Source organism: Sminthopsis crassicaudata, chromosome 3, assembly GCF_048593235.1.
Source record: "Sminthopsis crassicaudata isolate SCR6 chromosome 3, ASM4859323v1, whole genome shotgun sequence".
In the NCBI taxonomy this organism is placed as follows: domain Eukaryota; kingdom Metazoa; phylum Chordata; class Mammalia; order Dasyuromorphia; family Dasyuridae; genus Sminthopsis; species Sminthopsis crassicaudata.
The window spans coordinates 432,352,128-432,376,764 of NC_133619.1; the positions used below are offsets into that span (position 1 = coordinate 432,352,128).

Sequence of the window (24,637 nt, forward strand, 5' to 3'; positions counted from 1 at the left end):
CCCATCAGTTGAAGAATGGCTGAAAAAGTTATGGTGTATGAATGTTATAAAATATTATTCTATAAGAAGTAATCAGCAGGATAGTTTTAGAAAAGCCTGGAGAGACATATATGAACTGATGCCAAATAAAGTGAGTAGAACCAAGAGAACATTGTACACAGCAACAAGATTATATGATGACTTGGTTCTTTTCAACAATGAGATAATTCAAGATGATTCCAATAGATGTGTGGTGGAGAGAGCCATCTGCATCCAGAGAGAGAACTATGGAGACTGAATATGGATTAAAGCATTATATTTTCCGTTTTTTGTCATTGTTGTTGCTTTTTTTTTTTTTTTTCTCCTTTCACCTTTTGATCTGATTTTCCTTACACAGCATGATGAATATGGAAATATGTTTAGAAGAATTGCACATGTATAACCCATATTGGATTTCTTGCTGTTTGGGGGAGAGTGTGGGGTAGGGAGAGAAAATTTTGAAACAAAAAGATATGCAAAGGTGAATGTTGAAAGCTTCCTTTGCATGTATTCTGAAAATAAAAAAGCTATTAAAATTTAAAAAAAATTTAAAGATCTTGTGTGGTAAGTACTATTATTATATCCATTTTACAGATGAGGAGGTTAAGTGACTTTCCTAGGGTACCAAAATTTAGTGGGTAAGGCGGTATTTTGCCTTTGGTCTTTCTGACTTTTACGCTCAGCACTCTTCTTTCTCCTTCATTTTAATCCACCAATTCTCACCACATGTGTTTTACCCTCTTTTTCTCTACCAAGCTTAGGATTTTTTCTGTACATACGCCAGGCTCATTTTAATCATCTGGGTAATACCTAGATATTCTAGTAGAATTGTCTATGTATAATTTTTACTTTTCTTTTTAAATATAATTTCATTGAAGCATTTTTTTAATAGAACTATAGTTTTTCCCAGTATTCTTCCTCTTTCCTTTCCCAATAATTCCATATAACAAATAGTATTTTTTCAGACAAAAAGAAAAGAAAGAGGGAAAAAAAAATCAGAATAAAGTGATCACTAATTGAAGCAAGTCTGAAAATGGATGTAGTATTATAACATTAATGGATCGCTGCCTCTCCAGAGGGTTGAGATGGAAAATTTCTTTTCATATTCTTTTTGAGTCCTGTTAATTATTTATAATTGTGCAACATTATTTTTGATGTGTGTGTGTGTGTGTGTGTGTGTGTGTGTGTGTGTGTGTCTTTTTATTGTTGTTGTCATGTATATTATTGCCTTGGCTCTACTTCACTCATCATCAATTCATGCAAATCTGCTTCTTCGTCTTTATTACATTTGTCATTTCTTTAAGCATAGTAGTATCCCATTACATTTATGTAACACTATTTATTTAGCCATTCCCCAATCACTAGCATCTAAGTTGTTTACCATTTTTTGCTATCACAAAAAAGTATTGCTCTAAATATTTTGGTTATAGTCTCCTTAGGGTATTAACTTGGCTTTTTTTTTTTTTTTTTTTTTTTTTTTCCCCTGAGGCTGGGGTTAAATGACTTGCCCAGGGTCGCACAGCTAGGAAGTCTTAAGTGTCTGAGATCAGATTTGAACTCATGTTCTCCTGAATTCAAGGCTGGTGCTCTATCCACTGCGCCACTAGCTGCCCCCAGGGTATTAATTTAGCAAATGGAATCTGTAGGTTAAAAGATTATGAAGATTTTAGTCATTTTATTTGCATAATTCTAAATTGTTTTCCAAAATAGTTATAGTTCATAACTTTAACAATTCACTAGAGTACCTATCTGACAGTCCCATTTTTTGTTGTTTTTGCCAATTTGCAAAGTTTTAAATGAGACTTCAGTATAGTTTTTGATTTTCATTTCTCTTATTAGTGATTTAGAACATTCTTTCATCTGGGTCTGTTAATACTCTGGTGATTTTCTTTTGAAAATTCTGTTTCATTTTGACCACTTATTTCTTAGGGAATGATTTTTGCCGTCTACTTGTGTTTATGTTAACCAGTCTTCAGTAATGGAAAAAGAAAATTCCTCCTCTATACTCATGATTACCAAACATAATTTTTACTTACAAGTAATAAAGAAGAAGGCAAAGGTACTTGAAACAGTTTAATTAATGAGCAGATATAGTATAATAACATAAAATAAAACTTAGAAGATATACACACATATATTATTTTTCTACCACTTGCAGTTTTAATATATCTAATCACTAGCATTTCATAATATTAAAAAGACACTACTTTTTCAAGTGGTAGCTATCTTAAGTATGGCCATTGTGATTATAAAGAATTAATTCATGTCCATGAAACTAATTAATTTGTGTCCATTAGCATAATTCTATAAGGAGAATGTCTTAATAATGTTTATTTTGTTAGAAACATAACTATCTAAGTAATTAATATTATTGTATGACTAGTTTTTCTCCATAACAAAGAAGCTATTTTTATGTCATTTATATATTTGTGATAATTTAATCAGTGATTCAGGTTCATTTACTAATAGTTATGAGTCTCATAACATTTGATTTGTAGAGTTAATTCTATAAATAATGTGTGACTTTGGGAAACTTATTTAACCTCTCTGAGTTCATACTTTCTTATTCTGGAAAATGAGGTTAGATTGGATGATCTAAGGCTACTTGTAGAGAAAAATTTTTACATTTCTTTGTACTCTCTTTTCAAAACAAATCTTTGATGTTATACATATTAAGTAACAAACAAGGATTCTAAATTTCTTTCATCCTATTAGATTTTTAACTATTCTGACAGCCTGCAATTGAACAGTCATTTTCTCCCCCTCAGGTCAAATATTAAAAGCCATGTCAGTATATATCTTGGTAGTTCTGAAATACATATATGTTTTTACTGACTGTAAAATGAATTTTAGAGGTTCTTGGGGGGAAAAATCATTAGAGAAGTACTTTTATAGCTTTTAGTCATTTTAAGATGTTTATTTTATTTGTAGGTTGTAAACTGGCTTGAAGGACCTGGATCAGAACAGCTAAGGACACAGTGGGGAATAGGTGATTCAATCAGAGCTTCACAAGCTTTGCAGCAGAAACATGAAGAGATTGAAAGTCAACACAGTGTGAGATTTCTTTTTCCTTCAAACTCCAGTATAATTTATTACACATAATTAATTGTGAACTTCTTATTTTATTGACAAATACCCACAAATCATGGATGATCAATAATTAAGGGTTATCATAAAGGGAAATCCAAATACTCTTGATAACTTACTTACTAGATAGCTTTTTCTTTCTTGTTTCCAACATATTTCTAATTACATAATTCTAAACAATTTTAGTCTATTTTACTCTTCTCAAAGATGCAATAATAATTCTTTTTCTCTCTTCAAATAATATAAAATGAAAACAGAATGAGTGGTATTTCTGAAAAAATTTGGAGCCTAGTCTTCAGTCAGGTACAGGATTTGATAAAGTTTCTTCTATATTTCCATGGGTAATAGAACAGTTTTGCACATGAACTCTTTGTCCCTATATGCTTTTGGAAAAGAATTATGAAATAACATCCAAGCAATGGTCACATATAAAGTTTAGCAGAATGGACAGAGACTAGCCCCTTAAGGTCTAAGGATTTTTTTCCCATAAAGGCTTGGAGAATTCACATTTGAATGTGTAAAGGGATAAATCAGATAGTATTTACAAATGTTTAATATAATACAGCTAGATTCTTCAGGTTATAGAGATTCAGTTGAATTCAACAAAATGGAATATTCTGCATCATTGAAATTAATTTTATCTTCCAAGTATAATCTATGAAGAATATAGTGCATATGCTTAATAAATGTTAAATAGAATATTGAATATTAGCAAAAGTAAGTTAGAGAGACAACTATTGAATATCCAGAGGTTATTTTACCTAGTGTATAGATAAACTAGATAGTACTTCCTATTGGCGGTTGTTGTTGTTTTTACCATATTATTTCTCATTAACACTTTTATGTAATAATGACCAAGGGAAAATAGTAGGAATAAAATTTTAATCAATCTTACATTAAAAGTTATCATAAAAGCCAGAACAGCCTCCACAACCCTTAAAGTAAGGGTCCACCTGCTGTCACACCAATCTTTGAGGTTTAAAACTCTGGGTCAGGCTTTTGAAGAGAAAAAAAGGGAAGAGAAGATGTGGAGATGAGAGTGAAAGGAAGACTGCACTACAGAAGGAAAACTACAACCCACTTCTAAGCATTGTATAGGCACTCAACCAATGGCTATTCACCCATATCTTTCCAGCACCCCAGTTTCTGTTCATACAAAATTGCTTTGGTTTCTACAAAGGGATGAATTATTACTCAGTCATCATTCAGTGAAACTTAGTCCTATGGTGGATATCAAAGCTGTGTGGATGGGACTTTTAGGACTCAATCTAGAGAGGTATCACTTCAGATTGGTAATAGAGAGGTTGGTAGACAAGATTCTCAGAGTAGATTGCCAAATGGAATTGGACAGTGAGAAGGAAAATCTAAGTATCAAGGCTTGTGGATTCTGAGCTCAAGGGTGAAGCAGCTCAAGGGTGGGGAGGGTGGTCTGGTCCTGGCATTGGCCCCCAAGCTAGTCCTTTCAGAGCTAACCGTATTAGCCATTGTTCAGATGCTAAGACTCCTAGCAGCATGAGCAGGCTGGGGAATGGCTCCTTCCCCATGATCTCCCAAGGTGAGAAGTGTTCAAAAGGAGATAGTTCTTTAGCCCTTACTTGAAGTTTTACCTTTCCTATCTTCTCAAACTTTCCTGTCCTTGGAAATGGGATTAGGAGAGGGAGTGGAAATATTGGGGGCAAGGTTGTAGTTGAAAGCAAACACATTGATCATCAGATCAGACCATTGTTTAGAAAGGACCCCCCTCCCTTCTCCTCCATCACACCCTTTAAGGAGCCAGATTTCAGCAGCTTGGATGAAGGAAAAATAGACTCTAAATGAGGAATCCAAGGTTCTAGTCTTCATTCTGATACTAAGCATGTGCCCCTGTCTTTTCCTCTTTATACTGAGGAAATTGGACCAAATAGCTGTCATTTTCTTTCTAGCTCTAGGGGTTTATGAGTATGACATATGTGTTTCATTTGTCTCTAGCTCAGATTTATTGAGAGTTGAATAAGCTTTCTTCTATGACTTTTGGCCAGATACTCAGTTACTTCCCTTCTCTAGGATGTCACTGAAGTGTATCTTGAAATGAATAGGAGTAAATCATATCAAAATATGATTCCATTTTATTATGAACTTGAATTTGATGGACAAATGACATTTTTTCCTTTTTTCAATATATTTTAAAGTTTTCTGTATCAGAATGCAACCTTTTCCACCACAGAATCATTTAGTATAATGAAACAAGCATCTGTGCTTCCATTAATGTGGACCTATGCACATCAATGTCCTGTCCATCCTCAGCACTTAGTCCTTTACTGATCATTTCCTCTAAACAGGTCATTGGGCTAAATGGTCAAGAAATGGGCTAGGAGACCACAATCCATAACATGTAGCGGGCTCTGAAGAAATGTTTTAGTATTGCTCTGGAATGAAAGGACAGGTCTAGCAGCCTGGCAAAGTGGAGAGCTCTGGCTCTGAAATCAGATGACCTGAGTTCAAATCCTGTCTCTGGTGCTTTCTACCTGTGTGATGTTGAACAAGTTATTAACCCTTCTGCCTCAGCCCCACATTTGTAAAAAGAGATTTGACCAGATAAAATAGGAAGTTCCTTTCCACTGTAAATTTATGATTCTCTAACCTGAGACAACAATAGATATTATGTTATTAATTTACAAATTAATTGCACCAATGCAATATATAATTAAGTTTTAGAGGAGGAGGTCATTTAAAATTAGTATGTTTAGGTAAGATTTTATAGAGAAAATTGAGGAGAAATAGGATTATAACTTGGAGAATGAAGGGAAGTTGGTAAATCTTGTTTTCTTCAATTTATATACTAAAAATCTAAGAGTACATAACATTCTATGAGACTTAGAATTGAACTTTACTATTTTTTGTTTAACAAATCATTTTCCATAATTTTCTCTTAATTCCCAATCCCTTACACTTTGGTTTTCAATTTTATTCATCTGAGGCTCTTCTCTGTTCCCTCTTTTTTCTCCTACATTATCTCTTGGTAACCTTGTCAGTTCCCAAGTACTACTTCTTTTTCTAATTTCTTGATTTCTGTTCAGGACACCACCTTCCTTCTAGGTACCCAAGTTCATATCCTTTTTAGAGTCACCCTCAACTTTTTACTCATCATCACCATAATATGGTATGATAAAATTATCATATTGCATTGAATCTCTGACAGTACTTTTTTCCAAGCCCAAAAGGATGTCAGTTCTTGAAGGTGAGAATCATGTTATTTTCTATATTTAAATCTTTTTTCCTTTCACAGTGCATTCCCCATAATAAGTGCTAATGTCTGTTGAAATGAGAACAGGCTAGAAATCCAAAATTGGGAACCATCTACATATAATTAGAAAGGTATAGAAGTATTAGATTCAGAGGGAACTTTAGTGATCAGGGTAAGTGACTTTTCCTGGATCACAAACTAAGGTAGTCACAAAACTAGGAATATTGTAGAACCGGGTTATATTGAATGTTATCCCATGATGTTTTATTGTTATGTCTACCTCTCATAGAAAAATGACTCATTTCTATGGGTTTTCTTTTTTTTTCTTTCTTTTTCTTTTTTTTTTTTTTTTTAATAATAATTTCCCTCCATTACATGTACCAATTTTTAGTATTTTTTTTTTTAATTTTGCGTTTCAAATTTGCTTCTTTCCTCCTTCATTTTCCTCCTCTCTGAAATGGTAAGCAGTTTGAGATATGTTATGCATGTGTAATCACATAACACATTTATACATTAGTCATGTTATAAAGGACACAAAGAAACAAAAAAAAAACATTAAAAAATTAAGAAAGTGAAAAATAGTATCCTTTGATCTGCATTCAGATTCCAACAATTCTTTCTCTAGAGATGTGTGGTATTTTTCTTCATGAATCCTTTGGAATTGTCTTAGATCATTGTATTGTTGAGAATAACTAAGTTATTCACTGTTGACCATCATATAATATGGTTTTCCCTGTGTACAATATTTTTCTGGTTCACAATGAATTTTCATAAATTCATGTAAGTCTTTTAATCAAATCAAACTGCTCCTCACTTCTTATAGCACAATACTATTCCATAAAAATGATACATCACAATTTTTCAGCCATTCCCCAATTAATGGGCATTTTATTAATTTCTATTTTTTGCTATTATAAAAGAGCTGCTATAAATATTTTTGTACATATTACAAATTTTGTAAAAATAACAAATTGTACATATTACCCTTTTCTTCTGATTTCTTTGGGATATAGACCTGGTAGTGATATTGCTGAGTCAAAGGGTATACATAGTTTTATAGCTCTTTTGACAATTTCAAATTTCTCTTCAAAATGGTTGGATCAATTTACAACTTCACCAACAATGCATTGTCCCAAATTGTCCAAATTTTCTCAGATCTTCTCAACATTTATCATTTTATTTTTGTCATATTAGCCAATCTGAGGTACCTCAGACATGTTTTCACTTGTATTTCTCTTATCAGTAGTGATTTAGAGCATTTTTATATGTCTACAGATAGCTTGATTTCTTCATCTGAAAATTGCCTGATCCTTTGACTATCAATTGGGGAATAGCTATTATTTTTATAACTTTGACTTAGTTCTTCATATCTTTGAGAAATGTGGCCTTGATTTATCACATACATTTTGCTGTAAAAATTGTTTCCCAGATTTTCTGCTTTACTTCTAATTTTTGTTGCATTAGTTTTGTTTGTTGAAAAACTTTAATTCAGTGTGATCAAAACTATTAAAAAAACTCATTCCATCTAGTAATGCTCTCTATCTCATCTTTGGGCATAAATTCTTCTCTTCTCCATAATTTGACAAGTAACCTATTTGTTGCTCTCCTAATTTGCTTAAAGTACCACCCTTTATGTTTACATCACATATTCATTTTGAACTTATCTTTTGGTATATGGTATAAAATGTTGGTATATACTGGTTTTTCCATGTGCATTGTTCTATAAGATTTACAAAGCTGTTTCCTGCAAACAGATTTTTAAGATAGTTTTAGCATTGCTGTCCCTTTTTTGAAGGTGAGGACACGAGTGTTCAGCAGTGTAAAAGCATTTGCCTAAGGATGTATAGCTAGAGCAAGAACTAAGATTCAAAACCAGGTATTCAGACTCCAAGTACAACTCCTTTTTTGTTTAACAAAAATTAGGTGATTATAAGAAGCATCCTCCCTTGTGGCATTTAAAGGTCATGGGAAATAGTGAAAGTATTTAGAAGCTTTCTCACTGTTAACAGGGTATCAGCTCCACAGCAGAATTCAGTTAAGGTATACTGTTTTGATTTTGTTTCTAATGTGTACATGTACATAGACAGTAGTTTGGTCACTGGGTAATTAGCCTGTTTTTTTTTTTCCTAGCTCTTTAGTCACTGATATCTCAAAACTGGTATTAATATGTTAAAGTTTAGGCATTAAGAGGGTCAGTATTTCCTATTTGGAAATGGCAAAGTTAAATAAAAAGATAATCCCAAGCTCCCTCACTTTTGTTTCTTCTTTACTCAGAAATAGTTGTATGATTTCTCTAGAGGGCTAAAAAAAATCTATACAAATTATTGAGTCATTGGATATTTTCACTTCTTCTAGCTTAAGAATAATCCTTGCTATATCTCAATTCTGCATCTCCCTGAGCCTCTTTGGGAGAGGTTAGGATATATAATTTTTAAGGTCTTCTTCCATCTCAAATAGCTGTGATTCTAGAACATTGCATTCATTAAATGGATATGTTTTCTTTTAATATGTATTTCTGATTCATCCAATTCTGTGCAGTATTAACATATGTACTACAGGCAATTCCATGATAAATTCTGTTAGAAACATCATTTGGGTGTGTAAGAAGATAATGAGCTACATTTAAAACATCCTTCAGAGGCCAGCTTTAGATGGGGACATATTGGTTAATGCATTATTCAGCCTAATTAAGTCAACCTTTTCCCCTGCCTTTTAGGACTTCCCTTTTAAAAATTTTACATGATTTTGAAAGATTTTGTCATGAAAAAGTATAATCTTTCAACAGCTTAATTTCAATAGTAACCTCTTATCTGCAGGAATGGTTTGCTGTTTATGTGGAGCTGAATCAGCAGATTGCAGCACTTCTCAATGCTGGGGATGAAGAGGATCTTGTTGAATTGAAGTCCCTACAACAGCAGCTCAGTGATGTTTGTTATCGCCAGGCTAGTCAGCTGGAATTCAGGCAAAATCTGTTACAAGCAGCTCTTGAATTTCATGGTGTTGCTCAAGATGTAAGTCTTTTCATGGATGTTCATCCTGAAACACCTTTCCTGCAGGCATACACGTAATTTATGCTGGTTTCCATGCCTGCTATTTTTCCCTTTCATTCTTACACATGCCATAATATCCAAGTGTGATGACCATGGATCAAAGTCTCTTGGGTGGGGGAGAAGGAGACTGTTTTATATGTGTCCTGCATGCATGCAAGATTTTAAAAATGTTCCAAAAAGTATAGATCTCAACACAAAAGATATATTTCATCATGACTATGTTATGTTTATGTTCTAATATAATATAAATTGAAGTCTGAGCCTCAGTAACTTTTTACCTACTGCTGACTTGGAAATACCAATATGTCTTCCTAGTGCATGCATCTATGTATTCTGTGTTTGGGGTAATGTGCTCTAATTGCTCTTACTTGTCTTTTAATTGCTTAGTCACTGCAAGTACAGTTATAATAACAGCATTAGATATATACACCTCATTAATCATTAAACATATTAGATGCTGATTATATCAGGGTTATCTCTTTGCTGTCCCTCTGCTTTAGTTGTCTCAGCAGTTGGATGGCTTATTAGGGATGTTGTGCGTAGATGTAGCACCAGCTGATGGAGCATCGATTCAGCAAACTTTAAAACTGCTTGAAGAGAAGCTGAAAAGTGTTGGTAAGCAGATTTAAAAAATGCTGAAACATAAGTTTCCTTTTTTATATATATATATATATATATATTGCCATGCTTAGACAGTAAATCAACTTATACTGACTGAATTGCTTCATGGGAACACATTAGGAAAAATGGGGCAAAATAATTTTGTTCCCTGGAGGGAATTGTGGTTTGTGCTGACAATTGGTTTTTCCTTGGTGCTCAATCATTTTTGCCTTCACTGAGTCTGTCATCTCCTTGCTTGCCCTTCTGTATCTACAGGTGCTACTTCTAGCATGTATTATGAACTAGTTTTCTGTAGTGTGTGTACAAACTGTATTTGAATGTGAAATGCTTTGTGGTAAATCTGTTTAAACAGTAATGTGTTTTATAAATGAATTTTTGTGTTACTATATTCTAACCTTGTAAGAGTTTGCTTGGTTCTCTGCTTTTATTTCTTTCCAAGACTATGAAAGAGTGCTCAGGTAACATTTGATTTTTTTAAAAGGGTTTGATGTAATCCACTTAAGTTTTTTGTCACTCTATAATAGTGCTTGCTTAAATTGCCTCTCATAGGAAATTTTAACTTCCAATGCAGCCTTATATAGGCTCCAAAGGTTCTAGATAATGGACATTAGAGAAGGAAAGTAAGAAGTGGGGAGGGGTGATAATAGTGAAAAGTAATTGACAGTTCATCAGACTAAATTAATTTATTATTTGAAAGGAGGACTCAGAACATTGCTTTAAAAATTACTTCTTATGCATACAAATCAAATTGTATACTTCATATCTTATCAGGTAGTGAGCCTAACACATTTCGAACATAATAGGCTAAATGATGTTTTAAAATTTTTTTAAATCACCATTGAGCTTTTGTCTTTCTTGAAAATAATCCTACATATGTATTCTATAAATAATTAATAAAAATTATTCCCAAAAATTTTAACCAGGGTTAATATCAGCATTCATCTATCATCACAGGATATATCATTGCATTATTGATTTTCTTATAAAATTATAAAATGTGTATGTATGTGATTCATAATTATTAGGTGAAAGTTGGTTTCATATATATTATCTAATTGAATATAAACATTTGGTTTAATAGAAAATGGTCATAGAAATAGGGATGTGTTTGTTTAGTGTTTCAGAAAGTTCACTATCATTAATATATTTTTTAAAAATTTAAACACCATTTTCTTAGGAATGTAGAAACCAAAATAAAAATGTAGATATACTATACCTCACTTCTTATTATTTTTACCTTACACTAAAACTCAGCTCAACTATTCTCTTTTCTTATTCCCCTAGCATTCTCCCAAAATTCTTTTATTTTCTTTGCATATATACTATACGTGTGCTTAAGTACACATCAGTCAACAAGCATTTATTGAACACTTATGCTTTATCTGCTACTATATAGGGTATTGAGGATACAAAGGTGAAAATGAAGCAGAAGCTGCTCACATTTTCTGTCAGGAACAATGGCATTTGTACATATACATATAAGTAAAAAATAAATAACTGGGGTATAGAAGGAGGAGCCAATGAGGAAAAACTGGGTTGGAGCCAGGTAGTAAAAGTGTAAATGACACACAATTATTTGTATTTTTTTTCCTTAGAGGTAGTGGATGGCCCTTGGAATCTGGTGAGCAGAAGAGTAACAGGGTCATCCTTCTACCTTGGCAAAAGTATCTTGGCAACCACATGAAGGTTGGATTGGAGACAAGTAAATTGTGACAGGGAGAACTATTAGGAGGCTATTGGAATAGTCCATTATGGATGTGAAAGAAAACTCAATCCAGGCTGGTAATTATGTGAATAAAGAGAATGAAATAAACATGAAAGATGTTGTGGAAGTAGAAGCAACAATATTTGTCAACTGAAGTTGTGAGTGAGGAGCTTGGAATGATGCTGAAAATGTGAATTTGGATGACATGAGCAATGGTGCTTTGTTAGTGCCTTTCACAGAAATAAGGAAATTAGAAAATGAATTGGAAATTGTGACAGAAAAATATTAATTTGGGCTTCTTTGGACATTTTCTTTTGAGATATTCAATTTAAATTGTCTAACAGGCAAATGATGACACAAGACTGGATGCCCAAATCTCAGCATCATGGTCATAGAGAGTGCTGTTTGAAGCCATGGAAGCAGTAAGGTCTTTGGAACTTTGTAGGGTATTCCCATTTAGGGGACAGAAACTTAATTATGAAACAGCAGAAGAAACTGACAAGGATAGAGACAGCAAAGTAAACTAAGAGAACAGCATTCCAAAATCCAGAGAATAGAATGTCAAGGAGAAGATAATTAGTAATGTCAGGTGCTACAGGAAAATTTTTTCAAAAGTTGAGGATTGAGAGGAAAGAAAACTGGATTTGAGAAAAGGCACTGTTATTTCTCTGCAACAGACTGTAAGCACTTCTTGAAGGCAGGAACTGCTTTATTTTTGTCTTGGTATTCTCAGTGCTTTTTACAGGGCAAAGCACAAAGGCCCTTAATAAATATTTACTGACTGAAAATATGTATGTTCTTATTTGTACATTTAGGCAAAAAAGGGTATCATGATATTTTCAAGTCAGCAAAACATCTACTATATGTGTGACACTATTGGGAACAAAAGTTACACAGACAAAATTAAAAATACCCTAAAGTTTACGCTTATATCATAAAAGTTCATTTACTTAATAGGAATTATCACTCCTTTTTATAGTTATTTCAAAAATATATTAACATAATTTCATGCTAATAGTTTTAATCCATCAAATCCATTTTTAAAAAAAAAGGTATTCAGCATGCTGAGTTACTGGGAAAATTCATTATCATATCTCTAACTTTCATACTATTGCTATAAAAGACAAAAAAACCAAAATTTTCTATTTGTGATGTCATAAGTTGTTCTACTTTTAAACACTGGCAGTTTTATTGCAGTCTTAAAGTTTTTAATATTTTTCCAATTGGAGTAATTACATGTTGCTTACCCAGAAAAAACTTCAGATATTTGACATAGAGAATTTGACATAAAGAAAATTCATTTATTTTGAACTATGTTCAAAGGATAAGGAATATTTATATATTTTTTATTTTTATTATTTTTATTTTTAAAAGCATTTCCCCACCATGAATTCCAAGAACAGTATTACATAATTAGCAGCATGTAATTTTAGTGAATCCATTTCATAAATGCAAACATCTTAAATAACTTTTTTTCATGAAGCACTTATTGATAAAAATAATTTTGTTTTATTGTAGATGTGGGATTGCAAGGTTTGCGTGAAAAGGGTCAAGGTCTTTTGGATCAGATCTCTAATCAAGCATCCTGGGCCTATGGGAAAGATGTAACTATAGAAAACAAAGAAAATGTGGACCACATACAAGGAGTGATGGAAGATATGCAACTTAGAAAACAAAGGCAAATGTTTATTTTTATCATAAAAAGATTTCATACATAGATATACACAAAATGAATCCCATCTAATATTTTAATAATTCTAAGAAAACTAGATGTTAGATAATTAATTACATAACAGAAATAATAACAATTGGAATAATGTTCTGATGGGGTTTTGTGACTGCTTTGGAATCAACTTTATTATTATTTATTTATTATTATTATTTATTATATTATATATTATATTCATTAGTGGGATGTTTTATAGGATATAATCATATATATAAAATTTTATGATTAATTTTTGATAGTTGTCTTGTTATAAATGTTCTGAAATATTGATTTACCTAAAAAGATTCAGTAATGTAAAAAGTAGCATTAAATTAGGGATGCGAAAACATGGTTCATTTCATTGTTATAAGGAAAAATTATTGAGAGAGAGAGAGAGAGAGAGAGAGAGAGAGAGAGAGAGATGTGTAAATTATTTTGAAATACATTAAAATCTAAAATTTTGTTCTGATTTTTATTATATTAGAAGGTAAATGTTAAGGAAACTATTTAAGTGAACTCTGGTATGTTCTCTTCTCATGTCTAACTATGGGATAGAGGTTACTTTGAGTTCTCAAAAGCTATTCCAAAAGACTAAAAGCTCTAGTTATTCAGAGGAAGCTTTTTGCTAATAGACTTTGTGGAGATTTCTGTTTTAGTATACATTTCATTTAATTTACCTTTTCCCCCTAATGCTTTGGGCTTAATTCTTGTTATATTTGGTATTTTTTGTGCTTGTATTCCTGATTCCTAAATTTTTACCTATCTCTTAAATTTAATATCTTTCAAATACAGATAACTTAGTAATTTCATGACACCATAGGAAGTTGGTTATTATGTGTGAATATGAATTGCATATGCCAAGTTATTTAATTATATGTTAAATTATAAATCAGAAATGTACTTTATGTTTAATTTCTTTAGGTGTGAAGACATGGTTGATGTTCGAAGGCTGAAGATGCTTCAGATGGTTCAGTTGTTTAAATGTGAAGAAGATGCTGCCCAGGTAAAAGTCAGCCTTGTTTCTGTTCCTTCCCTCTTCTTTACCTCATCTCTCACAGCAGCAAGTTATCTGATATAGGTTATATGTGTACAATTGCATTAAACATATTTCACATTGATCATATTGTGAAAGAAGAATCAGAACAAAAAGGAAATACCATGAGAAAGAAAAAAGAAGCACAAAATAATGAAGATAATATGCTTTGATCAGCATTCAGACTCCATAATTCATTCTCTGGGTGCGGATAGTATTTTGCATTAGGAATCTTTTGGAGTTGTCTTAGAATATTGTCTTACTGAGAAGAACTAAAGTAGGATCAACCATCTTATAATATAGTCTATATAGGCATATCTAATAATCAAATCCTCAAATAGATCTTTGATCTTATTGATTAAAGTATTTCTTCTATCATTGCATTTCATTTATACACACACACACACACACACACACACACACACATGTATACAGACAGATAGACACATATAAACTGAAAAACTAATGGGCATGGTAATGTTTTAAGACAGTAATATTTTAAGAAAAACTTTGAATGATTATTATAAATACCCAAATTAACTACAGAGAACGTCTGAAAAAAAAATGCTATCTGCATCCAGAGAAACAGCTGATAAATAGAAGTCTGTATAGAATGATTTTACGTGTGTGTGTGTACACACACACACACACACACACACACACACACACACACACATACACACACACACAAATGTATCTGATGGTAGCCATTTCTTGGGTGGGAGGAGGGAAAAGGGAAGAAATAAAAGGGAGGGAAGTTACTGATAACTTTATATATATTTAAAAGGAATAGCAAGTTGTGTAAAATAGATCTACAATTTCATGTGCAATCATCTGTTTTTCTATTTTACGTTAGGGAAGTGCTTGATTTATTTCTTAAGTTCAAAATAAAAGAAAGATCCACTTAAACATTTTAAGAGATAATAACCCTTACTCTCAAATAAGTGCTATTTAATTCTGCAGTCAAGTATCTTAGTGAGGTTAACTTTTCTGAATATAAAGAAAACATGTTTTTATTATTAAGAACTTGTCTTTATATAGTTATCATTGTTGACATATATCAGAGTAATTTCTCATTGCAAAGTCTGATTTGGCAGACTTCTTGAATTGTCAAGAAGTGAATAATGTTATATTCCAAATAAGCAAGTGGAAATCATTGTCTATATGGCCATTTGGAACAATGGATAGGGCACTGGACTTGGAAGTCAGGAAGACCTGAGTTCAAATATTGCTCAGACACATTGTGGTTGTGTCTCCCTGGGCAAGTCATTGACAATTCTTAAGCTTTGCTTTCTATAAAATGGGGATTATAATGGCACCTAATTCCCAGCTGAATTTTTTCCTATGTGTTTTTACTTGGTGGAATAATTTGTGCATTTATATATACAACAGAAAGCTCTTTTAATGTAACAACAAATCTATATTTTAAAGAGCACTTCTTTTAATTCTCAGTATTTATTTAATTGTTAACAATTGGGGCTAGGCTGTTGATTCTTATAGATTGCTTACAAAAAAAAAATTCATTCCCTCCTACACTCACCCCAAATCTTGTTTTTGGTGCCTATTTTATGGATGGCTATACTGAGTATGTGTTGATAATCTTCACCTTATAGAAGATAACAAGATAATATATTACACAGTAAATCTAATGTTATTGCTGTTTGTTTTTATTTAGGCAGTAGAATGGCTAAGTGAACTCTTGGATGCTCTGCTTAAAACTCACATCAGACTGGGAGATGATGCTCAGGAAACCAAAGTTTTATTGGAAAAGCATAGAAAATTTGTTGATGTTGCACAGGTGCAGAACTGATTCTCTTCCTTTTCTACAAGCTCAGTGTTTGAATAGCTTTCTGCATGATTATAATGTAACTTAACCCTTCCAGGTCCAAGAAGGTTAGTTGTATTATTCTAGAAATATTCCAGAATTATTGCTGAAATAAAATGTCAACTGGCTCATCAAAATTATCCTGCTAAGTTTATTACAGGTGTGATTCATATGTACATAGATAGGACTACATATCATTCAATTCTCTCGATCAGTTTATGTGTAATAATGATTTATTTTTATAGTGAGATTTAGCTTTTATACTAATTATGCCAATATAGAGCTTTTTATTTGAAAAGAAAAAGATAAAGCAGAATCAGGGGGTGGGTCTGTTTTAAATAATTAGAATTCCAAGCAAGAAATAAACACTGTATTGATTCTCCTAATTATTCGTACAAATGGTTTGTGATAATGGATTTGATTAGGTAAGTTTAGTTGTGATTTGTGCCATAGTACTGTCTAAATTAAAACATCTATTTAAAGTTTCTACTTTACAACTTGATTTTTGCTTTTTTCTTTCTAGAGCACTTATGACTATGGGAGGCAACTACTACAGGCTACAGTTGTCCTGTGCCAGTCTTTGCGATGTACTTCTCGGTCATCTGGTGATACACTTCCCAGGCTGAACAGAGTATGGAAGCAATTTACAATAGCATCTGAAGAAAGAGTACATAGGTTGGAGATGGCTATTGCATTTCATTCAAATGCTGAAAAGGTTGGATTGTCTTTTTCTGCTGTATTCTTATTAATGAGAGTTCTCTTTGATAATGGTTAAATATATATAAAAAGCAAATTATTTTATGATAAATAAGTATAGAGTCAGAAGTAGATTCATTCTAATATTTATCTTTCTGGAAATACTGAAGTATTCTTCAGTATTCGTAATGATATATATCACATTTGTTTCTTTTGTCCTCCTCCAGTAAACAGTCTCAGGATTAAAAGGGGACATCAGGAGGTTATCTAGTGTGGTTAAATTACTTTGAAAATTTTTAAAGGTGTAACTGATGGGACTTTAAATCTTAGAAGAAAACTTATTATATGCAAATTAAAACAGAAAAAAGGATTGTGGGTGAAACTAGACATTTATTGCATGTACATACTTTTAAAAAATATACAGTGAATTCTATATGTTACTCTTAAAACTATTTTGTTTCTGTTTCCTTCTGAACTTCCATGATATTCTGCACGTTTTAAAAAGTGTTTCAGTAACCTTTTTATCTAGAAGTAGGAAACTATTGTTAATTTACCTATTTTCCAAATAAGACCAAAAAAAAGTCCCACCCTTGTAACAAATAAATAGTCAAGGAAAAGAAATCCACACATCTGCAATGTCCAAATGTGTTATGTACCTTGATTCCATCTAACTCCTCTTGAGGAGGTGAGCAGAGTGCTTCATCTTCAGTGTTCTAGAGTTCTGGCTGGCATTGCATTAATCAGAACACTAAAGTTTTTCAAAGTTGCTTGTCTAAATTATTCTTTTGATTTTATTTATTTCACTTTGGGTCAGTCAGTACAAATCTTCCCAGGTTTCTCTGAAACTGTCTCTTACTTTTTCGACTTCACTACTAATATGGTTAGTACCACTAAAACGTTTACTTTCCCACATCAAAATTTCATATCTTACAGGCAATCAGTATCAAATCTTAATGATTTTACATCCGTAATGTCTCTCAAATCTATTCTTTCCTTTCTATGTCCATTCCATCATTCAAATATAGTATAAAAGTCTTCTAACAAGTATTCCTGTTCAAATAAATGAAATATACTTTAACTGATTCTTTGAATCATCCTTTACATTACTGTCAGATCTCCCTCAAATTTAGATGTGGTTTTGTCATTCTGCTCAAAATCCATCATTAGCATCCTTTTGTGTATAAATAGAGTAACTAAAATTTAGAAGTCATAGCCTAACAATTAAGCCCCTCCACTGTGGATCCCACTTACTGCCTAATTCTTCTGTTCATATTTTTTATGTAATAGACAAATTGTCCTGCACATGTTTCTATCTTTGCACTTGTTCACCTGCTCTTTATTCCTTTTGTCTAGAACACCACCTTCCCCTCCCAACTTCCTCTATGTACCTTCTGATTAAGTCATCAGCCATTCTCTAAGCCCCAATTTAAATGCCTCTTTCTTTGGGAATCCTTCCTAGTCAGTAGTTCCCTTTAACCTGCTCAGTCTTATATAAAAACTATTTGTTTTTTTCCTTAAGCACTTATTAGTAAGTTATATAAGTGGCCTGTAAGCACTTATAACCCTTACCCTTTCCTTTATACCATACTATAAGCCTGTAAGGCCCTACAACATAAAAATAAGAAGGTAGAGGAAGGGCTTTTTGTGGCAGAATAATATGAGAAATTAATGTATCTTTTCCTGTTTTGTTCATGTTTTACTTATACTAATATCAAACTTAGGTTACATAAGATTTGATGAACTAAGAGAATTGAAAAGATAACCCAGCTCTCCTGAGTCAAACATATCCCTTGGCAACTAACACAGATCTTTGCTAAGCTTCTCTGCATGCCGTTTTTGGACCAGAGCATACCCACTCCCACATTGCCTTACCTCCTTTTTCCTTTTCTTACTCTTTTGTTTTCTGGTTCCTTTTTTCTAAGCTCCTATAATAAGACTTCTCTCCATGTTTCCATTAGCAGACCACATGACAACTTTCAGCTCTCAGCACAGATGCTTAGTTTTCTATCTTTCATCCTTCATTATGAGCACATTAGTTTTGAACCTTTCCATAATCAACACTAGCCCTCGTTTGCTCCCTGGCATGTTAAAGTAAGCTGGGGCAGTTGGTGCCAACTGCAGGCTCATAATGAAAAGTCTTTCTGGCATCTTCATTATGTGACAAAATTCAGGATCCTACATTGACCAGCTTTGGCTTATGTTCCATTGCTCACTCATGTAACATCTTTACTCCAACTAATTCACTTTTTTCCATGCATCTATCCTTTCCTTTGTGTCTTCACTAATTTTAAGAACCTGAAATATGCAAGAACTGCTGGGTACTGTGGATACAAAGATTAAAAAATAATAATCATGATATTTGCTCTCCCAATATGAATTTCCCTATTTTTCCCCATTAATTTGAATATTAGAATTCCTTCAGTACCTAGCTTAAGATTCATTTTCTCCATGAATCTCTTCTTAATTAAATCCACTTCACTGTGACTTTTCACCTTTTATTTTTCTTAAGAATTAAGTAGTCTAGGGACAGCTAGATGGATGGCCCAGGGGATAGAGCACCAGCCCTGAAGTCAGGAGGATCTGAGTTCAAATGTGATCTTAGGCACTTACTCCTATTTGTGACCCTGGGCAAGTCATTTAACCCCAATTGCCCCGGGGGGGGGGGGAAATTAGGTAGTCAGTTTATAATCTCATATATTTCCTCATTCATTGACTTGGCACCTTCTGTTTTATATAAATTTCTTGTCTTCTTAGATTGTAAGCACTATAATGTATGACTTTTTCCCTTAGTGTCCTGTAATATGTAAAAAATACTGTGTATATAGTATGTAAAAAATCAAATGCTTATTCAATATAGAGACTATCATCTGTCATAACTATTAGACATTAGACATATTAGACATAACATAATTTAATGTTTTTTTCTTTAAAATTACTTTAAATGAAAGCTTTAAATTAAGCTTATTGCTTAAAAATTTTGCTAATCTGTTATTCCCATCAAGTATATATTAGCCCCTAAATTTAAATTTAACTTTCTAATAATGGCAAAATAAATAACAAAAAAATTATCAAACAGGACACAGTGAAAAACACATTTTATTTGAAAGTGTAATTACAGAAGAAGATTTCTTTGTTTCTAGGCCGAGCTGGAGTTTTTGTTTGTTTAACTGTAAGAAGCTGTACTCTTCACCATTGGTTTTTATGATCACTTTTTATGTAGTATTTTTTTTTCCCCCAGTCATGTCCATCTGACCCCTTTTTTCTTGGCAGAGATATCTGAGTGGTTTGCCATTTCCTTTTCCAGCTCATTTTATGGATGAGGAAACTGAGATAAATGGGATTAATTGATTTACTTAGGGTCAAACAATTAGTAAGTGTCTGAGGCTGAATCTGAACTCTAGACCTTCCTGAATCCAGGCCTGGCATTCTCTACATTGTGCCACCTAGTTGCCTTTTCTGATCAAAGTAGTTATTAATTCATGTTAGTAATATATTTTGATATTTAATAACATGCACATAATCCCTCATCCCTTTTTTCTTTCTTTCTTTCTTTTTTTTTTTTTTTTTCCTTTGAAGCCCTTATCTATAATTTCATTTGTTGTGGGGCTTTCCCATTTGTAAACTCTCTGCACCTATTCAGGTCAACAACTCATGTAGAACTTTTAATATCAGAGTGTTCCATGGTACACTGAGCTATGAAGTGACTAATGCATGGCCATGTAGTTATTGTGTGTCCAAGACAGAAATTGATCCCTCAATACCAAGGCTAACTGCTGAATCCAGAGGAACATGGTGCCTCTCATGTCAACTCATGTTTACTCACACTTATTATAAACAGAATTGAACTTTCTTCCCACAGTTGTTCAGTGTCCAGTTTTAAGTATGACTGGAAAAAATATAACTGATCTTTTTTTCCAGTCTCATTTCATAAGTGAGAGCTAAGCATTTAACTTTGCTGTTTGGATTACATAAGTCAACATTGCTTATGTAGATTGAGCTTGTACAAATATGTTTGAAAATATACAAAAAAGGAAAGGCATTTAATCTGCCGCAATTGCATAAAGGCATTCAAACTACTAGAATTGCATAAGATTGATTCTATTTTTTTTATTCATGTTATCTTTTTGTTTATTACAGATTTTGCAAGAGTGTCCAGAAGAGCCTGAAGCTATTAATGATGAGGAGCAATTTGATGAAATTGAAGCAGTTGGGAAATCACTTTTGGATAGATTAACTGTGCCTGTAGTTTATCCTGATGGGTATGATGCACGTTCTTAAAAATCTATGTTATTTTTGCTAAATCTTATCATCTAATTATCAAAGGAGAAAAATAAGCGGTTTAAATGAGCCATGTAAATTAGCTTTGGGACACAGATTTAATTCCTAGAAGAAGGGATTCCACAATTTAAAGGAATGTTTCTGTGACTAAATAAAAAAGGGAGAAATCTAACCATTAGCAATAGTAGTATGTTCAGATAACTAATGTATACTTACATTAAATGAATCATCTTTTGATAATCATTAAAATTAGGACTATTGAAAAGTAGATTTAGTTTTTAAAGAAAAAAATTTAGACATTCCTTATGATTATAAATTAAATTTAATCTCAAGTATAGTTAAATCAAAAAGTATAATGACACATTTCCCTTTCCTGCTTCTCCATGAATAAAAATAAACTGTACCTTTGCCTTTATATTGCTTTAAAAGTGTTGTTCTCTTTTAAAATGCTTAGATTAACTTGTCTTAAATTTACACATGAACACCGTTCTACTTTTGGTAAATGTTTCTGACCTATATTGTCAGGGTGTGTAAAAAAACTAACTAGAAAATAGAGCAGTATAAAGATAAGAGCTGGAAAAGACAGATGTCAAAGGTGATCTGGTCTAACCGGTTTTATTTCCATATGAAGAAACTGAGACCTAGTGAGGGAAAGTATTGTTAGAGATCATGCTTGTAACAAGGACAAAGCTAGGATCCGAAGCTCCAGGTCCAATGTTTACTGCACTGTAACTGATCTATCACCTTTTCCATTCATACATATCTTTCAAGCCATGTTCTTATACTTCATTTTTGTGTGTAGTTATTTGGTAGTGAGATGCTGTCACCTATGAACATTTATTGCACATCCCTTTTAATTTCTTGGACACTGTTATAGTTCATGGCACATAGCCATAGCATGACCAGAAGATGGGGTTAAGAAAATGAATTTGTTTTGAGGAGAACCTTGGAGTCATGAAAACATTTCCCATTTCTCAAATGCAATTTATCCTGCTTTCTTCTTCTCAGTTCCAGGTCCAGGTCCAGTTCAGTGTCTTCAGCTTTTTGATCTGCTATATTTCAACTTTATGTCAATCATATGCTGAATAATAGACTTCTACATCCCACTTGATTTTTATGGTGTAATGAGGCTATTCATTGTTGAGTAATTTTTGAGCCTCAAATAAGATAATGTATACAAACCTTAAAGCACTGTATAAATGAAGTTAATATATTCAACAAACACTTAAGTGAATATAATCTGATAATAGGAAGGTAATGAGACTTTTAGAAGCTAATAAACAGACAAAAGAGATTTCATTAAAATATCAGAAAGTTTCTGACAAAGTTCCATAGCAGACATTAAGCACTATATTAATAAAAATAGTATTTTTGCATGCATACACCAAAACATATATGCTTATATGCACAAAGAAATGGTAGAGATAAACAGGTTCTCTGTTCTGTAAATCCCCTGTGGTTAGTGATAAAAATGTAATATTTTGATATAAATTTGAAAGGAATTTAATCTCTAAATTTGCAAATGATACTAACCTGTTTCAGGAAATAGTGAAATGTCCAATTAAACTAAAGGAAAATCTTTTAAGACTTTGTCAGAGAGAAGTGTCAGATAAGCTTCAATGTGAGCACATTTAAAGTAACAGAAATAGAGAAAAGTTGTTTAAATCATATTTAACTCTACCCCATCAATACTCTAGAATCACATAACAATAGAAAAAGTACTGGATGTGGAGTTAGAGGGTCCCAATTAAAACACTAAAATTCGAGCTTATCCATCATGTAACCTGAGACAGCTCACATCAGCTCTCTTGACCTGTTTTCTCATCTGGAGAGCAAAGACATTGGATTTTAAGGCTCTTTCTAACTCTTAATGTGTGATTTAATAAAAGGATGTAGAAATCTTTAACTGATATGGTTCAAAAAAGTCAATAAAATGCTAATCATTATCAGATAGGTTTGATGGTTCCTTCTTTATGCTATTTTTACACAAAAACACATTTCAACAGCACCAATAATTCTAAGTTCAATTTTTGATACTTACTCCTAAACAGAATTGAAAGCTAGAGAAGAGCAACCCGCACATAATTATGAAGGTAAAAGAGAGTTGTAAACCAACCCTATTCCTCCAGAAAATTGCTTCTATTTAAATATTTGTCATGGAAGGATTATTACCTAAACTTTTATACAGTCACCAAGACATCAAGATTATCTGTGCAGAATGTAGACCTTCTGAGTACCTACAATATGCCAAGAACTTTTCTAAGTACTACAGATGAAAATAATATAAATGAAACAATTTCCTGCCCTCAAGCAGTTCATATTCTAATGGAGGAATTAGCAAGGATATAAATGTTTACAAAATAAAGGAACTTGAGAAATGGTTAGACTGTCTGAAAACCAAAAAGAAATAATATCATGAAAGCCCAAAGAGAAAAGAATCCAGGAGGAAAAAAGGTGGGGACTTTAAAAAAAAAAAGATCAACAGATGGAACATGTCATTGAGAATGTGACAGATATTACTGTGATTTAAGAAATAACAAGCTTGAAAAGATTGAGATGAAGTAATGTAAAATGACTATAAGAATGTGAATAGAGGGGCAGCAACATGGCATTGTAGATAGAGCAATGACCCTGAAATCAGGAGGACTTGAATTCAAATCGTACTGTAGATATTGAATACTTACTAACTTTGTGACCATGAGCAAGTCACTTAACCCCAATTGCCTCTCTAAAAAAAAAAAAAAGAAAAAAGAATGTAAATAGAAATAACCACCATGACAAAACAAAACAATGTCATAAAAGTATAAAGAAGATATTTGGTCCCAAAGAAAAGATATGAGGAAAATTTCCTCCCATTCCAGATTATAAAAAGTTGAGGAATAACAAAGAGAAATGCAAGTAGATGAAACAGAGATCTTAAGTCAGTTGGAATGAAAAAGGAAGGAAAGATGTTGGGCTTTACCTGGAAGGGATCATAGAGTGTACTGAAGGTTCTTTTAAGGATGGGTAAAATTTGGACTTATTTGAAGATATTTGTAGATGGATATACATTGAAGATTAAAAGTGAGAAAGGAAAATAAAAGGGATGATGTCATTAACTGGGGCCAAAAATGAGAGCGTGGGCTCAACTTAAGAGGTTTTGAGATGAAGGGAAGGGGAAAAGAAGAGGCTCATATCAGTTAACCTCAGTCTTCTCAGTAAGGTAAGAGTTGAGATTCTTATTTGATAAAAAAGGTAAAGGATAAGATATAGGATAGTATGGTTAAGAAGATACGGTTTATTTTTAAAAATCCTTTTAGAGAGTAAGATAGGAAATCGATTAAAAAGGATTGCCTTGCTAAATTGAGGACTCAGTTAAAGTTGGATAATATAAAATAGTAATGTACCCACTTA

The 24,637-nt window shown here is 32.5% G+C and overlaps 1 protein-coding gene across 4 annotated transcripts in view; it reads left to right on the top strand.

Annotated features, from left to right (window-relative positions):
• The window catches only part of SESTD1 (SEC14 and spectrin domain containing 1), a 120,167-nt gene that overhangs the window by 90,277 nt on the left and 5,253 nt on the right, over positions 1 to 24,637 (top strand). For all 4 annotated transcript variants that reach the window (XM_074302985.1, XM_074302986.1, XM_074302988.1 and 1 more), the window contains 8 exons: positions 2,950 to 3,072; positions 9,145 to 9,339; positions 9,879 to 9,993; positions 13,223 to 13,382; positions 14,334 to 14,415; positions 16,121 to 16,243; positions 16,794 to 16,985; positions 21,104 to 21,225. In XM_074302985.1, coding sequence (XP_074159086.1) covers positions 2,950 to 3,072; positions 9,145 to 9,339; positions 9,879 to 9,993; positions 13,223 to 13,382; positions 14,334 to 14,415; positions 16,121 to 16,243; positions 16,794 to 16,985; positions 21,104 to 21,225 — 1,112 coding nt within the window. The remainder of the gene's footprint in view (positions 1 to 2,949; positions 3,073 to 9,144; positions 9,340 to 9,878; positions 9,994 to 13,222; positions 13,383 to 14,333; positions 14,416 to 16,120; positions 16,244 to 16,793; positions 16,986 to 21,103; positions 21,226 to 24,637) is intronic.